We start from the raw sequence: 23,818 nt of genomic DNA, 5'->3' as shown, positions 1-23,818 counted from the left end.
TGTCCACTCTCACCCAACCAGTTGAGGCAGATGGCCTCCTTCCCTGAGCCTGGCTCTATCTAAGGTTTTCTCCTCCTCCCATGGGGGGATTTGGTTCTTTCCCACCGTTGCCGACCGCTTGCTCAGAGGGAGTCCGAAGGCAACTTTGCATTGTTGGGTTCTCTGTTTAAATTTGTACGGTCTATACCTTACTATGTTTAGCGCTGTGAGATGACTAATGTTGTAAACTGCGTGATATAACTATAGTTGAATAAAATTGAATTGAATCTAACTACTCAGTTGTAATTGTAATGGAAAAATCTGCTAGACTTTTTGACTACAGCTACAGCAGCAGAGGGTTTATGTTCATTAGTACAGAAAGTACAACAATGAGAAACAAGACAATGTGTAGCAGGCACAAACAAATGGGGGAATTAACCTTTTTATTTTTAAAGCTGATTATCATGGCATTATATACTAACATTGATTAATAGATTTTTTTTTATTTTAATATAACCTTTTTCAACCCATTTTATATCAAAATCCTATTACCTATGTCCTCTGGCCAACCACTGGTAGAACTTCTCACATTTTAAATTATAGAACCAATTTAAATTACATAGATAAAAACGTTATGGCCTTTATCCTAATATTTGTTGTTATTATTGTTATTGTTGTTATTATTATTATTACTAATGTTGTGTTGGTGTTGTGTTGTTGCTAGTACAACAATTTCCCTGAGGCCCCCTACTAAAGGGATCAATAAAGTTCTATCTCATCTAATGTAATCTAATGTAATCTAATCTAATCTATGTTGGTAGAGCTAAATGAGACTTCTACACTTCTCAGCTGGTAGTTTGACTATTGTTGTTGACTCTATCAGCAAATTGCTGTAATTCTGTCAGTTTTGATTGTCTTCTCTCAGCTGTGGGATTCAGCTCCTTGTGTAGATGTTCAGTTGGGTTAAGGTCAGGACTCATAGCAGCCACTTCGGATTCATCCATTGTTTTCTTCTCCTCCGTTCATAATGTTTTTAGATGTATGTTTTCATCATCATCATCATCATCATCCTGTAAATGCAACCACATCCTGGTGCAACTCTCTGATACCAGACAATATATTTCATTACTGAATGCCTTGATAATCTTCATTCTTTTTTCATTGTGCCTCACACAGATTCTAAAGCACTGTATGCCAGATGCTGAAAACATAACACAACTGAGCTTTCTGAATGATTCATGTGATGGTGAGACAAGACACCGTTGTACTTTGATCTTTGGAGGTTAACTTGTGTCTACTTTGAAGTTCTCCTTGGTCCTTTTACCACCATTCACATTATTCTTCTGCTCAATTTGGAGTCAGTTTTCCTTGCAAGTCTCATCCAGGGATGCTGGCCTCAGCACTGACCTTCAACCTATTAATATTAAAAGTTGTGGTCACAGGAACATCAAGCTGCTTGGAGAGGCCCTTGTAGCCTTTACCTTGACCATGCTGGCAATTGTTTTCTTTCAAATCTCCTCAGACAGCTACCTCCTTTTCCTTGTCTTACAGACTTGCACTCTGTTCCGTTAATTTAAGGGCAACTAAACAAGTCGGCTGCATGTCCAAACGTGCACTGTGGTGGCTCATCAGTAAAAGTCATGCCAGCAATGATACGAGGTCAGACCTTGTGCTTGTTGAAAGTGATACAGAAATATTACAAGTGTAAACTGAGTGGGATCCATGTGAGCGTCTTCAAAGAGAGAGAGCATTGTACATGGAACAACATGCTACAAAGGTTTATCATTATTACATTCTTACGTTCTCTTACATTCTCACTTTCAAAAAAAATGGCAAAATACCTAGTTCTTGTCTGTTACATTGCTTTGTCTATAACCTCTAGTATTTTGGAAGCTGACATTTGTAGAGTAAAAATAAGTAGACAAAGTTTGAATTTTACACAACACAATCTATTTCTTTTAAACATAAATTACCACAGGAGAGCATGGATGGAGCACAGTGGATCAGGATCCAACAGCAGATCACACTGTGTAGGTCTGCATGTCTTCACATCAGACAGGTGAACTGTCACACACACAGTAATAGTTTAGTTTTAGCTGTTTAGGACTACTTCTTCAAAGTGTATTAGTATATTGTGGGATCCACGAGTATATTTAAAGAGAGAGAGCTGTGCACATGTACTCATAGACAGTACAGTACAAGTTTCATTAGTTATCTTTAACTGTACAGGGGTTGTTAGGGGGAGCGGTGGTTAGCACCGTTGCCGCGCAGCAAGAAGGTCGGAGGTTTGCATCCTGGTGAGGACACCCAGGATCTTTCTGCGTGGAGTTTGCATGTTCACCCTGTGCAGTGTGGGTTCTCTCCGGGTTCTCCGGCTTCCTCCCACAAGGTCCAAAAATATCACCACAATTGGTGATTCTAAATTGTCCGTAGGTGTGAATGTGAGTGTGTTTGGTTGTTTGTCTCTAAGTGTGGCCCTGTGATAGACTGGCGACCTGTCCAGGGTGTCCCCTGCCTTCACCCTGAGTCAGCTGGGATAGACTGCAGCCCCTCACGACCCTAGTGAGGATTAAGCGGTGTATAGATAATGGATAATGTAAATTATGCAGACATGGAGAAAGGGCTGAGGTGAGCTGTCTTATTTATTTGTTTGTTTGTTTGCATTATTTTTGCATTCTACATTTCTTTGTGTATTGACTAGTCTCACATAAATGTCAAATGCTGCGTGTGTGCTGCAGCACTCTATGGCTCTGTGGGTGGTATATGTGAATGTAGCCATGAGGAGCATTAACAGAAGAGTGACCTCTGTCTAAAAAAGGCTTAAATGATGGAATGCCGTGACTTCATAATGGATTGATGAACTCAGAAATGTTCCATATCCTATGTCTAAAAAAGGCTTAAGTCAGCATGTCTCCTCCAGTTTATCCCAAAATACTGCTGCCAAACTTTTACAGGAACTGTATCTCTTGTTTCATTACAAAAGCAATTTGTAACTTTGGTCAGAAAGTTCTAAATAGATGGTAGTTATTAACGTTATTTATAGCAAACACTGTAGGTCATACTCACATACATGTGTGAAATCTAATAAAATCCAATACAACAGTTCTTCCATGAATTCTTTGTTTATGAAGTTTCTACATTTAGCTCTTGTTGTTGTCAAAAAAAGTCATACACCTACTTTATTTATATTTTTGAGGTGGTATACCAGACTGCAGTAAGTGGACAACTATCAGGAATGTTGCAATGTGTTGGTTATGATTTTTAAGAAGGAATAACACTCATTTACAACTTCAATGAATTAATTTTAACTTCAAGGTAATTCATTAAATCAACCAGTTTATTCATTACTTCCTTATAGGAAAAGATTGGGATTTTTGCAATGTGTTAGTTATCATTCATCAAGTTTGCTGATGAAGCAAGACTTATTTGCAGGAACAAAGAATCAATGTAATGATGACGTGAAACATCTAGAGGGCTGGTGCAATAAGAACAACCTGCTGCTCAACGTGGACAAAACGAAGGAGATGATCATCGACTTCCGGAGGTCATGTCCTGAGCATGCTCTCCTCAGTATCAGCGGCTGCACAGTGGAGAGAGTGGAGAACATCACGTTCCTCAGAGTGCAGATCTCGCAGGACCTCAGGTGGCATAAGAACACCGCAGCGATCATCAAACGGTCCCAGCAGAGACTGTATTTCCTGAGGAAGCTGAAACAAGCCTCTCTCCCTGCCAGCATCCTCAGGACTTTCTACAGAGGTGTGGTGGAGAGCGTTCTGGCATACTGCATCTAAAAGCCCTGCAGAGGATAGTTAGAGGAGCTGAGAGGGTCATCGGAGTTTCCCTCACCTCTGTCCAAGAACTTTTCCAGAGCCGCTGTAGGAGCAGGGCACTGAACATTGCCAGGGACTCCTCACACCCTCTCCATCACCTGTTTGAACTGCTACCATCAGGCAAACGTTTCTGGAGGATTAAAGGAAGAACCTTCAGAATGATCAACAGCTTCATTCCACAAGCTGTCAGAATGCTGAACTGCTGATCCAGATATGCAAACATTTCTTTATTTAAATTGCCTTAAGTTATTGGATCCTGAAGAAACCCTCTCTCATCTTGCCTGTACTACTGTGTATGTACAGCAAAATGACAACAAACTCGATTTGATTTGATATGATCTTTAAGAAAGAATAAGTTTGACTTTACAGTTGCTATTTGACTTTATTAAAGACAGTTTTGCAGCACTAACTCCCGTTATTAATGTGCTGATTACAGGTAACCACTTCATCAAGGTGAAATGTCAGGTTCTCTCAAAAGACAACTCCAGGCATCGTTCTTGGCGCATGTTCAAACCGGAAACAACACGCACAGAACGCAGCGCACCGTACGTCATGACGTCAGGAACGTGAGCCCGTCGTCATCAGCTTCCTGTTTACTCTGCTGCTGGCGCTGCTGCTCTCTGAAAGATGGACTTCTGTTCACTGTGGGTCGCTTCTACAGACTGCCGCCGGTTGTAGCGCGTCGAGCCGGGCTCAGAGAGCTGCCGGAGCTCAGCATGCTGCTTCTCCAGCTGCCAGAGGACGTCCTCTATCACATCGCGTCTTATTTGGACCACAGATCTCTCTGTCGGCTTTCTCAAGCTTGTAAGAGCACGCACCGCTTTGTGAGCCGGGACGCGGTGTGGAGGAAGATTGCTAAAGAGTTTTTAAACACTGGAATCACTCGGGATGGGACAGACATGTAAGATAACAGTGGCACACTGTTGCTGTAGCGTGTGTTGAGCTTGGCGCTAGACTAACCTGGGACTGCTGACAGCATCTGTGAACGCTGTGATCAGCTGTTCTGGGGCAGTGAGGTGACTCTGGCTACATCCACTCCACGTTTTCACTTTACGCTCATAGCCTGTGCTGCGTTCACACTAGTTCGGCCTGTTATGACCCCCTTAAACAGCCTTGTGGAAGGCGGCTGACCCCGTTTCAGTTCGAAAACTAAGCTTAGGTTGAGCACCATTTCCTTGGGAACTCTGGCTTTCTGGAGTTTACACAAAAGCGGCCGTCAGACGCTTCATGTGACCCTTCAATGCACAAAATGCACCGATGGTGTCCCCACTTACTAGAACAAATATAAAAATCATGGTAAAATCTGCTGCTAAATGATGCAACACAGGAATGCTGGTCAACAACTGTTATAAGCATGTTCATATGTTATATATGAAACTGATCAGTGCGGCTGCTTGTCTCTAACTGACAGCTGGATATGTTAAACTTCATATATTTAAACATGATCTTGATTTGAAGTGCATTTAGGTCTGACACTGTCCCAGAATGCAGGATGTCACTCTAATTTTTGGCCAAATCAAAGTGAAATTAATGTTACTGATTGAATATTTCTCGTAATAAACACTAATTTAATGACCAATTTACTAATCTGTGTTCTATCAGCTGCAGTACCAGCAGTGGAAACGTACTTGACAGCAAATCAGAGCCAAACATACAACTTCTGTATCACTAGCTGAAAACATGTCAGGTTCCGTAGCAATGTAATGTATATGGTTAACAATACTGTTACAGCAAAACTTTGTTCAGTTGTATTACTAAGGTCGAGATCAACAGGTTTGGAGATATAACATTCCTTCAGCTGAGAATCGGTATCACTTATAGAGAATCGTCAGGAAACAATTTGTTAAAAAGGAGGCGCTTTTTACAGCTGATTTGAATCTGAATGATTCAGTTCGATTTCAATTCATACATAATATTATGGGGAGGTATGAGGAATTGAAAAAAATATACTACATTTAAAAGCACCTCTATTGCAAATGATGCAAGAGATTCATGCTGGTAGAAAACAGTTTATTGTGAAATGTGTTATATTTATTTTACGACTCTGCACTCTCGATTTAGCAGTTTGTTTCTAATGTGACGGCTGGACATTTGGGCTGTGAAACTTCAAACCTAATACATTTAAACATGCTACTCAAGAAGTGAATTTACATCTAAGACTGTCCCATAATGAAGTATATGTCGTAATCATCCCTAGTTTTTGGCCAGTTATTGATAGAGTATTCTCTTTGAGAAATTACAATAGACAAATCAATTTTCTAATCTGTGTTGTATTAGCTGACATGTCAGCAGTGTAAAACAGACTGTGCAGCCAGTCAATACCTAGCATTAGAACATTTTCAACAGTTTTGTGGCACTAGGACAGTTACTTGCTTTAGGTGGAGCATTTAGGGTACACTTGCTACTTTGCTTCCTTGCCGCTCGATTTGTCAGACCCTCAGACAGGCCGTAAAGAAAGTCTGAGGTTACTCAAACTTATATTGAAGAAAAAATGAAGGTGATAGTGTCTATAGGTTATGATAAACTGTGTTGAATTGTAACAAATAACATGACCTGCCTACAGTCACTACAGTTGTCAGTTCACCTGAGCGCACTGTCAGGCTGACCTCTAAATATAGTGGTTTAGATCATTTGGATAAACTGCTTTTTTTCTTCTTTTTTTTTTGGTCAACTTGACAATTGTCTCACTGGTTTAAGTGATATCATCAGTTAACCCAGTTTTGTTTTTCAGGTAGAACATTTTATGCCTTTATTAAATGCTAAATAGTACGGGGATGCTACAACAACCAGAGTAGAGATGGGAAAAACATGAGCTTCCAATCTAGGTGCAAAAGAGGACACTGGGATTCATGGCACTTAAAGCTTAGACCACCAGGGCACATTGTAATTATTATATTTTTAATAGGAGTAGCTAGAACTTTGAAAATACAATTCCAATTTTTCTAAGCTGGAATTTGAGAGTAGTCATCAGCTTTTCTGGGGCAGAGGTGTCATCCCTGTTTGTCTAAATGTGATCGACTTACACAGTTCAACCTGACTGACCAGCCCAGAGTGAGCTATGAGTGACAAGGACACCATAGTGTGCTCCGTCAGGCCTTTCATCCAGTGTTGGAGTCAGACCCATACTGGTCTGTAGATGCCTCATTTAGCCAGATGATGGTTTAATGGAAGCATAAAGATGTCCCATGCTGTATATTCTCAGTCAGACAGTTTGGAGGGGATTTCTGCTGCTCTCTGTCCTCCCCTGTTTGACATGGCCTTTATCAGAACGTGAATGCATATGGTTCTGTTTTGGATGACTGTGGACTGCCTCTGCACACCTGGGCAATGCACAATGAAAAGTCTGCTATCAAATGAAGCAAGAGATACAAGAGATGCAAATGCACACATGGATAGCTGCAGACACCGCACTTTTGTAGTTTTTGGTATTGTATGACTTTCTAGTATAGTATAAAAGTTCTGAGGATCATCCAGAGTTAAAGGACCAATGTTTTCAAAAGAAATGTTGCTGGTGAATTTAAGTAATTTTAATATACTGTGAACGCCACAAAATTCTGTTCATCTCCATTGTGTTAGAACTGAGACTGACATCTCAGAGGTGCTTTTCTCCAAACTCTGACCATAAAACCAAAACTGACAGTGTGGAGAGTTACCAGTAGAGGAACTTTAGACTTTCTTTTTTATTTTGATTGGTTTGTTTGTTTGTAAAATGTGTGAACTGACTCTTGAAACAACCTGCCACAGGCAACAGTTTTTGGCTTTCCATCATTTTATAAAAAAGGACGTTGGCTGATGTGTCTGTTAAATATTGACACTGCAATCAGTGTTTCTCCATAGCTGTATCAGAACTGGCAAAAATGTGCCAGATAAACATGTGGATATGTAGCTTTTAATCATCAATAGATTAAAATGCTGCAGTATGTCCTCTGACATTCAAACCTGCAGTTCTGGTAGTGTACCAGATACCGGTGGTATAACACAGTATTCACTAACACTGTCAATAGGTGCCTATGCTGTAAGCCCTGCAGTTGATCGCTCTCTTTTTAAGCTGTAATCCTTCCTCTGAATGCCAAGTTTCTACCATAGCTGGACCATCAGAAACGTTTCTTGTATGCCTCCAACGTTTTTCTCACCATGTGCTTCTCCATATTTCCAGTTACTGTAGCCTACTCCATCTCCATTGCTGCTGTGCCACTCTTTTAGCTGAGGCAAACCAATCATTGCTGGTTGACGTAAAGCACATTAATGCCAGTGCACCATTGCAGAAATGTCACTACAGTCAAGAGATTTAAAACTCTGGCATGTGCAATGCAATGAGATTTACTTGCATCTGATAGGCTCAGTTAGCATTGTGTGAACTTGTTTTGCAAGACTTGAATGTAGCAGACATGTAAAACTGCTGCACACTGGCTAAGTGGGGATGGTTTAAAATAATCCAAAACTGTTTTCATCACGACAAGCAAATTAACATTCAGACCTTGAAAATTCCCGTTAGTCAAAGCATGGTTGTGTTAAACTGTCACTGTCATTGCAGATATCCTCATGTCCCACTGAAGGAGCGAGTGAAGATAGCTCAAAACTGGTTCAATGGGGTCTGCAAAAGGGCGAGTCCTCTCAAATGGAAAACCAAGTTAGTGAGTCATTTGCCTATACTTAAAAGGCTGTAACATCATGTCCTCATTTTGCTCCATATAGCTTTTGCAATATGCCATGTCAGACAAGAAATGGAATATGTATTAAATGAGAATTCAGAGATTCTAGACCGGGGTCCTGGTCCTCCAGGGCCACAGTCCTGCATGTTTTAGATGTTTCTCTCTTCCAACACACCTGATTCAAATGATCAGGATCGTTATCAGGCTTCTGCAGAGCTTGATGATGAGCTGATCATTTGAATCAGGTGTGTTGGAAGAAGGAAACATCTAAAACATGCAGGACTGTGGCCCTGGAGGACCAGGATTGGAGATCCCTGTTCTAGGCTGTATGCAATATGAAAATATATGCTGTACTTTACAGTCGGACAAGTCATGTGGGTCATTTCCCTCTGGTTCTAGTCTTCATATCAAGCAAGGCTTCATTAAACCAGAACTTATTCTACATACTTAAGCCCCTTTCAGACATCCTTTCTGATAATCTGATGGCATATAAACATGTAGGCTTCCTGTCTGAAGCCTTTTTTAGACATGGGATGCATAACATTGCTGGCTTCATCATTTTGGGGTGCAGTGAAAGCTCATCGGGTAGAGCCTGCGACCCATGTGCAATGGCTTAAGTCTTTACCGCAGTGGCCAAGGTTCCATTTGGCCCAGTGGCCACTTGCTGCATGTCATCCCATCTCCTCTGTCCCATTCAGACATGCACTCTGTTTCGTTAATCTCACGGCAACCAAGCAGTTCGACTGCATGTGTGAATGCGTGCCCTGGAGCTGAAGTGTGTTTCTTTCAGCTGTTTGGAACTATTGGCTCTGAGTTTGTTTGACACCTGTAAAGTGTTACAGCAGCGGATAGAAAAAAAAACAAAAACAAAACAAACAGCAAAAAAACACAGTACAGGGGGAAAAAGAGCAGCACACAATGCACGTAGTGCACAGATATACACAGACACTTTCTCCTTCCAGAAGAAGTATAAGTGTTTACAGAAAAAAATCTGCGAAATTGCACAGTGTCCTTATTTACATTATTATTGCACAGTTAGTGGGTGAACTGAACTACTGGGAGCAGGCTTGATTGAACAGTCTGACTGCAGCAGGAAGGAAGGACCTGTGGTATCTCTCCTTTAGACACCACAGGTGAAGCAGTCTGTCTGAAGGAGCTGCCCAGTGATCTTACTGTTTCCTGCAGGGGGTGGGAAGTGTCCTCCATGATGGACAAAAGCTTTGTCATCATCGTCTCTTCTTCCACCACCTCCACAGGATCAAGGGGGCAGCCTAGGACAGAGCTGGCTTTCTTAATCAGTTTCCTGTCTGCAGCCGTAACTACAATAAACTCAGAGACTATAACAAGTCATATTATTTAGACCTGCGAATCATCAATGTATTCCAGATTTTAACGAAACATTAGAAGAGATAAAGTTTAGTTTGTTGCCTCCAGCTGCAGGTAAATAATTTGTTACATAGCGCCCATCCTCAGGTTGAGTCTTGAGCTTCATCACAGCTGTCAGGATATTTTTTATTTTGCTGTTGGTAAAGTACTAGTTACATTATCTTTACACCTGGACAGCATTTTCAATGTTCATCAAATCATAAAAAGTGGGCTATAGTAATTTGGACTCTTTCATAAGCATGCTATTAGTTTGGATTTAGTTGAATGTATTTGTGCATTATTATGTGTTACACATCACCTGATGTACAGTACTTTCCAATCTTGTGTATATGATAAATATCACACGCACTGTAACTCTCTCCATCACTATGTTGAGAACATCTAAAGCTGCTGAACATTAACACAAACAACATCTGTGTCTGAATGACAGAATATCGTCATTAATTCTGAAGCCAGCAATGTTACGTATCTGAAATCTGAACAGACAGATAGATATCCATCTTCCTATCCAACGCTAGGAAAAATTAGAGCATGTTCTTCATTAAGCTGCATATGTTTTTGGAATTTGTCATTTTGACTTCATTTATATCAGCTCCACTATAATCATTTCTAGTCACTTACATATTATCATGTATCTTTTTGTCAGACTGTTGCCGTGGTTGCAGCTGGATGGGGATATACTGTTTCTGTCTCAGGCTGCTAATATTGGGGCGTACCACCTGCATCAAGGCTCCAGGAGGCTCCTGCGTAGCCCATTTGAAATCTACTCTGGCCATAAGGGTGATGTCTGTCGCTTTGCTCTCACAGACTCTAACCTGATCAGTGGTGGAAGGTAACTCACGCACTATTTGTAATCCTGCTGGCTTTATTTGGCATGCATTTATCATTATGTAACAATCAGAGGTAATAACACAGTAATTAGTATCTTAGCATTAAGAAATGTTATGTGACTTTGTTACAGTTCTTTTTAACCTATAGAGATTTAAAGAATTCTTTGCATTTGCTGTGTTTTAATGCTTTTGCACAGACACCTGCTAAATGCTAGCAAACATGTTTATTGCTGTTCAAAATAGCCCACTGAAAGGCAGAGTTGACAACTCTCCAGTCATAGAAAGGGCAAAACATCTTTTCTTCTCTAAGGAATTCATGATGTCCCCAGCTGCTCATACAGAAAGTGAAAGAAGTAATTGTGCTAAGAATCAGCAGAGAACTCTAAAACTATTTTACAGCTTTTGACAGTTGACCACTTAGATTGACTAAATAAACTGAAGTCAAGGTCTGCTTAAGAACTTCCTCTGGTAGCTTGTTTCAACCTCAGCATACTGAGATCATTCGTCTGTAAATTGAGGGTCCGCACTCGTCAGGGAGTCCATTCATTTGTCAGCTACACAGTAGGGACTTTAAGTCATGTGACAAAATTTACTTCATTATGAAATATGGTTAAAAGCTCTGGAACAAGCTAGTATGTGGACCATAAATTTGATTATTTTGGCAGATTTTTAGAGGACTATATTAGTCTGCACCTATGAGACAGTGGGTTCCAGCAAATCATAAAGTTTTTATACATAAAATATCTTCCATCAGAAAGGGTTTTCAAACAGTTCCACAGCGTACATTATTCATTTATTTTTAATATTTACACTGATCAGCCACAACATTAGCAGTTGAAGTGAATAACATTCATTATCTTGTTACACTGCACCTGTCAACGGGTGGGATAGATTAGGCAGCCAGTGACCAGTCAATTCTTGAAGTTGATGTGTTGGAAGAAGGAAAACTAGCATGACTTTAAATGACTTTAACAAGGACCAAATTGTGATGGCCGGATGACTAGATTAGAGCATGCTTCTTCAGCCACGCTGCAAAAAATGTTCAGATTTGAGGAACATGACAAAAACCTTAAGATGTGGACTTGGCCTCCAAAGTCCACTGACCTCAGTACAATTAGCATCTGCTGGATGTACTGGAAAAACAAGTCCAATCCAATTTCAACAACTTAAAGAATCAACTGTTAACATCTTGGTGCCTGGTACCACAGGACACTTTCAAAGGTCTATGGAGTACAGATCTCAATGGGTTAAAGCTGGTTTGGTGGCATGAGGAGAACCTTAACAGTGTTTGGCAGGTGGTTTTATTGTTGTGGATGATCAGTGTAGTTCACTAAGCAAGACAATGTTTGGTCTAGGAATAAATCAGACAGAAAAGCGTCAACCCATAATGGTGAATTGCAAAATAACTCGTAAATATTTTTTCAAATTAAAGGCTTATGTCTTTCCAACATATTGGAAGTATGTCAGACAAAAAAGCTTGAAATTTAATTCCCTTTGTTTTTGACAGTGATGGCAAGATCCTGGTCCACAGCAGGAGAAATCACGTGTCTCTAGAGTTATTAGGTCATAACCAGGAGGTTAACTGCCTAGACTCTAAAGATGGACTCATTGTCAGTGGATCAAGAGATCGAACAGCCCGGGTCAGAACATTTCTACATTTCTGTGACATGGTGTTTACAGTTCATGTTTGTTTCATGTTTTGTTGCTACATTTCACTTAATTTTCAATTCATCCTAAGTTTTATTGATGCTTCAAATGCATTTTGAAATATAAAAATCTAACGTCGCAATATAAAATACACTTACTGATGATTTTTTATTTTTTTTTCTAGATTTGGACTTTGACTTCCAGGTCCCCCAGAGATACAATTCCCATGTATGACAGAGTGTGGTCTGTTGCTATTAGTCCCACATTGAGGTAAGGATTTGCTCAGAATCACTCACAAGCATTTGTTTAACAGTTGCCACAAAGAAATTGACGAATGTGGCTGTGATGAGTTACTCAATGAAATGGCTTTCTCCAGGAAAATTGTTAATGGAGGTGCTACTCTCAGTCACTGTTGTGTTTGGACCAGACTACTTACACTAAGGAATAGCACGAGATTATGGCACAGCATGTCAAATTTAACTTTGACTCACTGCAAATCAAATTGGGTTACATGTCCAGATTGTGATTATCCAACTAATGTGAGCCTGATGTTGAACTTGTCTTGTACACAATTCTCCTTCTGAATGATGTATGTTGTGGGACTCTGCTCCATAAGATTATTCCAATCTGGGGAGTCTGAATGCTGGGTCAATGCTTTGGGCACTTTGTCATTTTGCTCGTGTTGCTTCTGAGCAATTTTTGCAGTGTAGCTGGGCACATTGTCCTGCTGCTACTTTCGGAGAGTATTATTGCCATGTAGGGACAAACCTTGTCTGAAAAAACATTTAGGTTGGTGGAACAGGTCAAGCTATCATTCACATGAATGCCAAGACCCAATGTATACAAGATAGTGTCCCTGCTATTTTTTGGATGGTAAAGTTCATTATAATGTCCTCAACCATTAGTGTGTTTAAGTCTTGTGTGGCAAAGTGCCTTTCTAGGTATTCTAGCAGGTACCCTGTGTTTGACTGCTGTTTATTAAACAGTTGCATAGTAAATGTTGTAGTTAAATGTGTTTCCTGTATTTGAGTTTGGTATCAAAAATGTCTTCCCAAATTTTAAACTAAAACAAGTGAGGGAATTGGACTACATAATGAAACTGCACTTACAATCCAACGTGGTTCATTTTTGAAGGTATATTTTAGCATTTTCAGAATTAATCATTTCTTTGACATTTGTTGTAGGACTCAAACTGCTGTATGACAAGGTATTGCACTGTTATCATGCTGCTGTAGTTTTACTGGTTGTTATGTTGGTAACTTATTTTCTTTTGCAATGAATGCCTGCATTCCAAAGCCAGCCTTGCGGGCCCTCTGTATTAAGCCTCATTCAACATTGATTCAAATATTTTTTGAGAACATTATTTTGATTTCATTGTTTATTGTTCTTTTACTTAATTTTTGTTGAAGTCCTTATAGTCAGAATATTATATTTTTCCAATGTAGTACAAATAGTTGCAATGACTTATGCATGTAAACCAAGAGGATCCCTGAAAATATTTATTGATTTATTTTATTTAACCATTTATCCAGGTACAGTGAGGAAAATAAATATTTGATACACTGGCGATTTTGCAAGTTTTCCCACCTACAAAGAACAGAGAGGTCTGTCATTTTTATCGTAGGTACACCTTAGCTGTGAGAGATAGAATCTAAAAAGGAAATCCAGAAAAACACATTGTATGACTTTTAAATAATTATTTTGCATTTCATTGCATGAAATAAGTATTTCATACAATAGAAAAACGGAGCTTAATATTTGGTACAGAAACCTTTGTTTACAATTACAGGGGTCAGACGTTTCCTGTAGTTCTTGACCAGGTTTGCACACACTGCAGCAGGGATTTTGGCCCACTCCTCCATACAGATCTTCTGCAGGTCTTTCAGGTTTCGGGGCTGCTGCTGGGTAACCCGGAGTTTCAGCTCCCTCCAAAGTTTTTCTATTGGGTTCAGGTCTGGAGACTGGCTAGGCCACTCCAGAACCTTGAAATGCTTCTTACAGAGCCACTGCTTAGTTGCCAGCTAAGGAGTGTGTGGTCATTGTCATGCTGGAAGACCCAGCCACGACCAATCTTTAATGCTCTTAATGAGGGAAGGAAGTTGTTGCCCAAAATCTCGTGATACATGGCCCCATCCAGTCTCCTCTCAATATGGTGCAGTCGACCTGTCCCCTTTGCAGAAAAGCACCCCCAAGTACGATGTTTCCACCCACATGCTTCATGGTTGAGATCAAGTCAAGTCAAGTCAACTTCATTTATAGAGTACATTTAAAAACAACCAAGGTTGACCAAAGTGCTTTACAAACTCACAAAGCACAACAAACAATGGCATGTGCCAAGGCTTAACTGCAATCAAAAGCCTGGGAGTACAAGTGTGTCTTCAATAGGGACTTGAAGGTAACAGAAGACTGAGCAGTTCTAATATGAGCAGGTAGGCGATTCCACAGACAAGGTGCAGCCACAGAGAAGTCACTTCTGTTTCTGAGTCTGGGGACTACAAGGACCATCTGATTAGCCGACCTTAGCATTAAAGATAAAGATAAAGATAAAGATAAACTTTATTCATCCCGAAGGAAATTGTTTTGCCAGAGTTAAGCGTGGAGCATGGATAATTAAAAGCTTGGACAAATAAGAAAGTGCTAGCCAATTTGGAACCTTAAAAACAAGCAATTAACTGAAGTGTACAGGAAGCCAGTGGAGCGAGGCCAAAATTGGAGCGATGTGTTCTCGTTTCTTTGTCCAGGTAGCAGCATTCTGTTGAAGCCAACGAAGAGACATCTGTTCCAGACCCTAGTTGTAACAAAAGCATGTAGGAGTCTCTCAAAGTCTTTATCAAACAGATAGGGCTTCACTTTGGCCAACAACCTTAACTGGAAGAAGCTGGTTTTGACGACAGAACTTGATCTGTTTTTCCAAATATAACAGCACTGTCAAAGATCACGCCTAGATTTTTTGAAAACGCACGGTTATAAGCATCTAGGGGACTGAGAGCACCAATACATTCATGTAATTGGTCTAAACGCCTAAAAACAATAATCTCTGTCTTGCCTTTATTGAGACGCAGAAATTTAATGTCCAGCCATGACTTGAGGTCTTCTAGACAATTTAGTAATGGCTGGAGTGAACCTGCAGTTGCGAATTTAATGGGCAGGTAAATCTGCACATTCATCTGCAAAACAATGGAAAGCGATATCATGCTTGTTAAAATGGAGCCCAGGTGTAGCATCCATCCATCCATCCATTTTCTATACACCGCTTAATCCACACTAGGGTCGCGGGGGGGGCTGGAGCCTATCCCAGCCGACTTAGGGCGAAGGCAGGGGACACCCTGGACAGGTCAGGTGTAGCATGTACAAAAAAAATAGTAAGAGGCCTAAAATGGACCCTTGGGGGACCCCACAACAGAGAGTGGATGCCGCTGGGGAACGTTTGCCAAGGTGCACAGGAAAACTCCTGTCTGTCAGATGAGATTCAAACCACCTGAGAGCTGTACCTTTGATGCCCACACACTTTTCAAGCTGGGAAAGGAGAATAGAGTGGTTGACTGGATCAAAGGCAGCAGTCAAATCTAAAAGAACAAAAAATGCTGAATCTTCTGAATCAACAGTTAGGAGAAGATCATTAAAAACTCTTAAAAGGGCAGTTTCAGTACTGTGACATGGGCTTAAAACTTAAAACGTGACTGGTGGGGGAGTCACGGCAGGAGAAAATAAGATTTCTGCAGTGCGTCGGGTCTGGTGAGCATTGCGGCAGCACCCAAGCCGAGGGAGGGAAACTCCGTCGGCTCCGGGTTTTAAAGTTCCCTTCACAAAAGTGAAACTTTATTGGATTTCAGCCTCCTTTAAAGAACATTTTGCAAACTTGTTTTGGCTATAGAACTTTTACCTGAACAAGGGAACAAGAATAGACTACCTCAACTCCCAAAGGGAACTCGAAAGATTATTCTGCCCCAATGTCAAGGATCAGTCTGTCGACTAAAACGGCAGTCTATCGAGAGGTTGTCTGTTTTCTCTTGGGTAACCTGAAGGTACAATTCTACAATTTCATTTCGCAGATACTTTCATCCAAAGCCATAAGTGCCATAAAACGAGTTCAAGTTTGATAGGATGTTGGTGTGGAAGTAATAGGATTTTTTTTTTCCCCTTCAGTCTGTCAAGTGCAGAGGTGTTCACTGAACAACAGTAATATTTTCTTAAAGACTGAGAGGGAATCCGCAGATCGAACAGAGTTTGGTAACTTGTTCCACCACAGAGGAGAAGAGTCTAGCTACCGACCTCAGGCCCTGTTGTGGTGACTGTATCACATCCCTTTTCCACCAAAAAGAACCAGGTGCCAGTTCCGTGGCAGTGCTAGGACCAGTGCTTAATTGGTTCCAATCTGGCACCTCCAAAGAACCGGTTGCTTTTCCATTAGCCGTTGACTGAACAACACTTGTGCCACACGGAAGTCCACACAGGACTCCAGACATTTTTTTTTTTTGTCACAGGAAAAACTTGCTGAACATTTTCTTATCGATAGACTCTGCAATTTACAGATGTTCCCCTAACACCCCGCATTGCAGGCTGTGGTAGCTGCTGTTGGTGGCTGCAGTGCTCAGACAGGTGTGCGACCAAAAACGACTTTGAAAGAGTAAACTAGGGCGTTCTAATGTAGATTTGTCCAAGATGAAAGGGAGGGATTTGTTCTCATGCAGTCTTTTTTATGAGCACTATAAATGGCACAGGTAGGTGCGCTCCATTTTTTACGAGAAGATCGCATTTCTAAGCGTAAATACTGCAGTACACTGAAGTTATTAAAGTTCTGTTTTTCCACCACTGTGGTGCTGCTGGTGGGACACAACTATACCGGCTTTCAGTGTGCAACAGTTTGTTTAGAACTTCCATGTGTCCCGGGACTCATTCCAATACATCCGCTTGTGTATCCCATTCATCGGTCTCATTGGTCACAATAACCCCGCCCCCAGACCCTGACATACTCAGTGCTTTTCTCTGGCCCAGCAAAGAGTTTTTGCCTGAAAAGCACCAGTTTTGAGAGCCTGAAACCAGTGCTTTGGTGGTGGAAACACAAAGAAGTGGTGCTAAGTCAGGCACCGGCTCCGAACCAGCACTGGAACTGGTTTGGTGGAAAACGAGTATCACGTGCCTTTTGTATAGTGAGCAGAGGAAGTGTAAACCCGAATGACAGAGTTCTGGTAGGAGGGAGCTGTTCATATTGTTGTTTTATGAGCAAGTGTCGATGTTTTGAATTTGATGCGGGGAGCAACTGGAAGCCAGTGAAGTGATCTGAACAGCGGGGTGACATATGCTGTTTTTGGCTGGTTGAAAACCAGACATGCTACTGCATTCTGGATCATCTGCAGAGGTTTGACCGTGGATGCGGGGAGGCCTGCTAGTAGGCAGTTGCAGTACATCTATTGCATTGTCTCTTGTTCAAAGCTGTATGGGTCTAGGTCTGGAAAAAGGGATGCCAGTGGTGTAGTAGAGGTAATATAAGTCTGCCTGGGAAACTGTCCATTCCTGACCACAACATTGAATTTGCTTCCAGTCTTTATCAAAATTAGCATAGTTGAGCCATACACCAAGCCTCACAAAGGTTATCAGATAGATTTTAGATTTTCAAAACAGTTTGTTCATCCATTTTCTTCCCTTTATCAAGAGTATTAATGTGAAGGCAGCTGGCTAATCAAGATATTCCCAACATCCCTTACCCCATTAAAGTTTTTTTAGTTTTTCCAGGTTTTTCAGATGCATTCCCAGGCCAGATAAGATATATAATTCTACAATAGGATCCCAGATAACCTCCAAATGAAATTCTGTATCATAATAATGGTTTTGTGGTTTGCAAATACTGTCTTATATATTCACAGACCAGAAATATTTCCTTGTCATTATGTTTTTATGCTTGCAGATACTGTTCTGTCAGCTTGTATCATGTGAGTGCTTGTGCACCACTGTAGGAATAACTACTCTACTCATCACTGTATCTCTAAGGCTAAGCCCAGCCCTTCATTTCAGCTGCTTTTGCCTTCAATCTCATTCTTTTCACTTTCCATTTCAAACATGTATGATCAAATGTCTCCAATATTACAACTTGCCACTGTGTAACACAAAGTAGTTTCACAGTATTTGCGCACAGCCATTGGTGAACTGGTGTGCTTGGGCTGCAGGAATTAGTGGAGAGCTTAATCGGATGGCTAGTAGAAAATGCCCAGATAACGCATACCCTGCAGTTGCATCTATAAAGTCTCCTAGGGGATACAGCCTTAGGCTTTTTCCAAAACAGCAAACCACATGTAGCCTGGATGATTTAACTCTCATGACCCCCAAAGAAAGCCCACAAGGGTGAAGACCAAGCTCACTGTTGCTTAGCCTTTCACAGAAAGGCTAGTGTGATAACAGGCACTATAATTGGACCACACCTTGCTGTCCCCATTTTTGAAAATCAATTTGCATTCTACATGACACCAAAGTGACATGTCAGACAAGACAGCCCAACAGTGCCAAGAGCCTGCAGCATCTCAGAGCAAATCTCATCCACAAATGGCAACTTCTTGCAAAGCAGCTTCTTGACTACCTCAGCAACATCTGCCAGGGATATGGGTGATGTAGGAGCCTAAATGCATTTCAGTTGATGATTAACAATTAAAATGCAATGACTTAAGTTCATGATAAATCAACAGTAATTTACATTGATTTAAAAAGAAATATTTGTATGTAGTTAGATAACTTCATTTTTTTGCACTTTAGGTGTGTGGCTTATTTTCAGTGATAATAGGTGGCTGTGATCATTGGTTCACAGTAAGTGTGTACGCACTTTTAATTGTTTGTTTAGCTGCAGGGATAGTTAGGGTGTGGCCAGCCAGGTCGGCAGTCGGGCATGGAAAGTGGAGCCACACAGTTTTATAACCTTTGTCTCTGTTTCTTGCTTTATTTTCAAACTCTGTTTCTTGGAATATTTTCAAAATTTTGGAAAAGGATAAATATTTTTGTACGGTGTATTTTTGATGTATGTGAGTTTTAAGTCAACTGCTCAACTTTTTCAAGTGGTCCTGTGGAATTTTTCTTGGGCGTAGATTATAAATAGATGAAGATTCAGAGCATCAAGCTGATGGCTTCATTAGAACCTACAGGTGAGATCTTGTTGGTCCTGCTTTCCTCTCACCCTACATTCAGAAGACTCCTGAGCCAGCCAGGTGTGAAAGGCTGTCTTTGTCAGCTTGACGATTTCCTTCACCCCTGGTGTGCATCAGGGGGTTCTTAGTTTACTGCCACAACAGGCACCAATGACCTTCTGACCACAACTCTAACCAGCCACCCTGCAATGGATGCTTTAAACATGGCACATTTGGATTCCATGTTCCCAAATGATACGGCCACAAGGTTGATCATCTGTTTTTTGCCTGATATGCTTTGGTACCATTACATTTATAAAATACCAGTTATGGTGTTTGTTATGGCCAGTCCATGCTGGGCACAGACGTCCGATAACAAAACACCACCATCGTCCTAATCAGGCAGGCTGTTCTCCCCAGTGACCTTCCTCTGTGTTTTTCCATCACTGCCCATGTGAGCATTGAAGCTTCCCAAGCATTTCTCACTCTGGGCAACTCCAAAAAAAGGAGAGTCCACGCTCTCTCCAAAAGTTTGGTTGGAGAACCCAGGCTACGCTCATGGGGAGCCCAACTATATTTAGTTGGTGCCACTCCAACTCCTGCACTAGCTTGAGATCCTTCCCTGGAGGAGTGACTGGTTTTTAAAGCCTTAAAAATGTGGTTGTAATATCTGGTCAACACTTTTAAAAAGTTTTCAGTGGTCAAAAAAACCTTGTCAAACATCAAAAGTAATGTGTTAGTATTTATATCTGCTCATCTGCAATGCGTTATGCCAGTATTCGACGTATAGTATTTTGAGAAAGCAGACAAATGACCTAAATAATATGTGACTTTGTATATCTTTGGTAAATTGATATAAAACCTGCTATCCATGCTTATAGCCATGCATTTCACATAATCTGATCAAGTTCATGTGGTGACTGTGACCTGCTGAACTACTTAGGCCCCTTTTCATTGTCACCTGCAGCTATGTATATATGTTTTCTGTTGTTTACTCTGGTTTGGAACAGAACACATTTGTAGCAACACCTGTGAAGAATAAGCATTCTAAAAAAAAAAAAAAAGAACACAGTACAGAAAATAAATAAGGTTTCCTGCACAATGTTAACCTATAGCCTACAAGAGGTGTGAAATATCTGTAAAGAATCCAGACTGAAACAAGCATGAGAAAGCAGAATCCCATTCTTTGTAGTGGTGATTTAGAAGCGCCTTTGATTTCTCAGCCATGTTTACACCCAGACACTTAATAACATACACTGAGACACACTCAGTCACAGCACTGGTGACATGCAGAAGGCAGATGCAGAGCACTGTAACACTATCTACTTCATCACCTGCTAGTTCAGCAGAGAGGCAGGTGATTGTCCATCTGGCTGCAGAGTGGAAACATCACAGGTTTGGATGGTTTCCAATCTCTCTAAATAATTACCTACTCTGTATACAGCCTTAAGATTCATTAAAAAAAAAAAAAAGAAGTCCAGTAGTAGGACTCAGCCCCCCATTTTTAATGCAACTTGTAAGACCTGTTAAACAGAATGGTCTCAGCAGACATTCTGTTGGGTTGGTCTAACTTGAAAATCAGGTTACTGTCGTAGTTCTATCATTTTCTCCTTTTTACTGATACAACAATTTAAAACTAGTGTCAGGAGGATGTTTCAAGGACAAACACAGCTAAATGCTCATGCAGTTAAGAGTTGACATGATTTATGTCAGGAGCCTAATTTTGCAGCAAGTATGTTTCTCATCTTAGTCCTAACAAACCTCTGATTTGGCAAATCTGTCACTTTTTTTGATGGAATTTTTAAAATTTGATGTTTCTGCAAAACCACAGATGACTTTTAAAAAAAAAAAAAACATCTAAAGTGAAAATTTTAAAAAAGTGCTTCTTGCCTTGAAGCTGCATTTGACAGAAATCTGGAAAAGGCAAAGACAAAACAAAAAAATAATGACATGTTTAGTCCTCTTCCTGCAGTTCTTCCCTCTCCTCCCTGTTCTACTGAAACATGTACTTCAAACACACAGATATAGTCAAGCTGAAGTCAACATTAATTTGTGGTTTAACGTGATTCAAGCACCACTAACCCTAGTGAAGGTTCTATGGCTAACCTTTCACAGTACCAGATCCTGTTCTTACCACTGAATTTATTCCTATTTATAGTATACACTTGCTCTGTGTAAAAAAGAACTGTGTGATTTTGTGAAGCCAGATAATGAAGCAAAGAGGCAGTGTCGAAGTCCACTTTCCTCTCGGACAGCTCAGAACAACAATATGCTAAGAGGTTAATATGGAACTTTTTGTCACGTTTTTTATTTTGTCAGCATGTCCATACAGGATTTTTTTTATATGCTGAACATTTCCAGTATACAACTGCAATGTACCTATCACATTCGAAAAAACACAGAATCAGGCTTCCATGGTTTCATATGTAACAAACCTAAGGAAGAAATCCTGTTGACTTCCAGTCTTTTTCAGAATTGTTTTTGGTTTTAACATGTTTGGCTGAATTACCCTAGTATTACAATTTGTGTAACATGGTGTCATTTTGAAGTGTTTGAGTCATATGTGAGCAGGCAGCTCAAGCTGCAGCAACTGGGGAGAAAGAGTGGTGGACATCATAGAGAAAGCAAAAATACCCCAAAATTACATTCCTATACAACTAAACCACATTGCATTTTGAAGGAAATATTTTTTCTGCCAGATTAAATTTGGTTGTGATGATTACAAATACACTCCAAATGAACATATCCTTGCCATTTATTTTATTGCTCATTTCAACCAACCAACTATTAAATGAATAAATTAAGAAATAATATATTAGGTGGGCAGGACTCATCAACCTGGTAACCCAGAAAATATAGGAGAAGCGTCAAACATGTTATATTGAGTTATACATGTGTTATATTTTAACATAAACCATGTCTTTTTCCTAAACCTAACCAAACAATGAGTGAAAATAAAACTTGTCTCGGAGAGGGTCTTTAAGTTGACGGAACATTTGTGGTCATGGTAAATAAGCTATTGTTAGGGTATGATTAGTGTTGGGGCAACTGAAACACTTGTTCCTAAAACTGACACCACTATGTAATAAATGAAAATATATATTTATCATAGACTGCCTATGTTTACTCAGCAAGACAGAAAATTTGATTTGATAGCTGTTAAATTTATGACAGGATGCAAATTCTGGTCACCTCCAAAAGCCAGATGCACTACATGCCCATCCACCTGCCCAGCCTCCACACCTATACTGTGTCTTCATGGGACACAATGCATCCTGCTTTGACACTGAATGTATGCAGCTGAATCATCTAGTACAGACAGAATGTCTACAATTCTATTCTCTCCAGCTTTCATTTGGAAATCTCTTCTATTGAAATGTCCTCTAAGTCTGTATTAAATTCTTAAAAGCCAGTCTTAATCCAGTTATAGCTTGGTACTTAGGACTTGTAAATAATTGAGGAGCATATAATGTCTTCATTTTCAGACTAGAATTGTAACGTCTTCAAACGTCCTAGTAAGAAATCCAGTATATCAGCATAGATGCATGGTGGCCTGGTCTGTCTGGTCCAGGCCTCAAAGTATCCCTCAGATCTGAGAGGAACAGACAGATTATCCACATCATTAATTCTCCAATTTGCTGGCTGAAATAGCAGACCGTGTCTCAGCCCACTGCCCCCTCATAATGGAAACCTGCTCCCTACCTCTCACTGACCAGCAGCCTGGGTAATTAAAACTCTTTGGGAAACCAGGTGTCAACTCACTGATAAACCTATTAAACCCACTTTGGCCCTGCATACCATGTAAGTTATGCCTCCTGCTGGTTCCTGAAAGGAAAATTCACTTTTTTCACCTCAGTTGTTAACCATAAGCCTAGCTAAAAGTCACAAAGCATACCAAAGTACAAACCGTACTCAATCAAGCAGTTGAAAAAGTGACCTGGCTGTGTAACCAGCCGTCCCTGTCTAGTGGCTACAAAAGAATATTAGGACTGAAAGCAATCAAGTAAACTTCCACTAGTGTATCTCTATGTTACGGTATTGTTGTCTGATATGATGCAGTGAGAGTAATTATATGTGTAATAGAATTAATCAATACTCAATCATTGTGAATGTTCTTTAAATGTAATGACGCTTCCATTAGTGAATGTAGGAAGGCCGCGTCATCGTAATTTGACCCTCTAAGCCCTGCGTACACTTGATGTTCACGGCCCTGGTCCATGGCATGTGTTTGCATCAGCCACCGTAGAATGCACGTAGCTAGTTCAAGTTATTAACTGAACTGTACTTAAGGACTTTTACCATGGCCATGTGCGAATTCAAAGCCAACTATAGTTTAATTAAACTTAAAATTTATGCAGACAACAGTGTCTTATTTCACTTTCTGA

General features: G+C 40.4%; 1 protein-coding gene across 1 annotated transcript in view; it reads left to right on the top strand.

Annotated features, from left to right (window-relative positions):
• The first annotated feature begins 4,411 nt into the window (after window positions 1-4,411).
• fbxw4 (F-box and WD repeat domain containing 4) overlaps window positions 4,412-23,818 on the top strand; it is a 56,821-nt gene continuing 37,414 nt past the window's right edge. Inside the window, exons 1-5 of the mRNA XM_008296160.1 lie at window positions 4,412-4,710; window positions 8,344-8,439; window positions 10,494-10,679; window positions 12,185-12,317; window positions 12,509-12,594. Of these exons, the coding sequence (XP_008294382.1) occupies window positions 4,526-4,710; window positions 8,344-8,439; window positions 10,494-10,679; window positions 12,185-12,317; window positions 12,509-12,594 (686 nt within the window). The 5' untranslated portion in view covers window positions 4,412-4,525. The remainder of the gene's footprint in view (window positions 4,711-8,343; window positions 8,440-10,493; window positions 10,680-12,184; window positions 12,318-12,508; window positions 12,595-23,818) is intronic.

The sequence above is a fragment of the Stegastes partitus genome, unplaced genomic scaffold, assembly GCF_000690725.1.
Source record: "Stegastes partitus isolate 25-593 unplaced genomic scaffold, Stegastes_partitus-1.0.2 Scaffold1105, whole genome shotgun sequence".
In the NCBI taxonomy this organism is placed as follows: Eukaryota; Metazoa; Chordata; class Actinopteri; family Pomacentridae; genus Stegastes; species Stegastes partitus.
The sequence above is the reverse complement of the archived record's forward strand: the minus strand, read 5'-3'. Positions and strand labels throughout refer to the sequence as shown.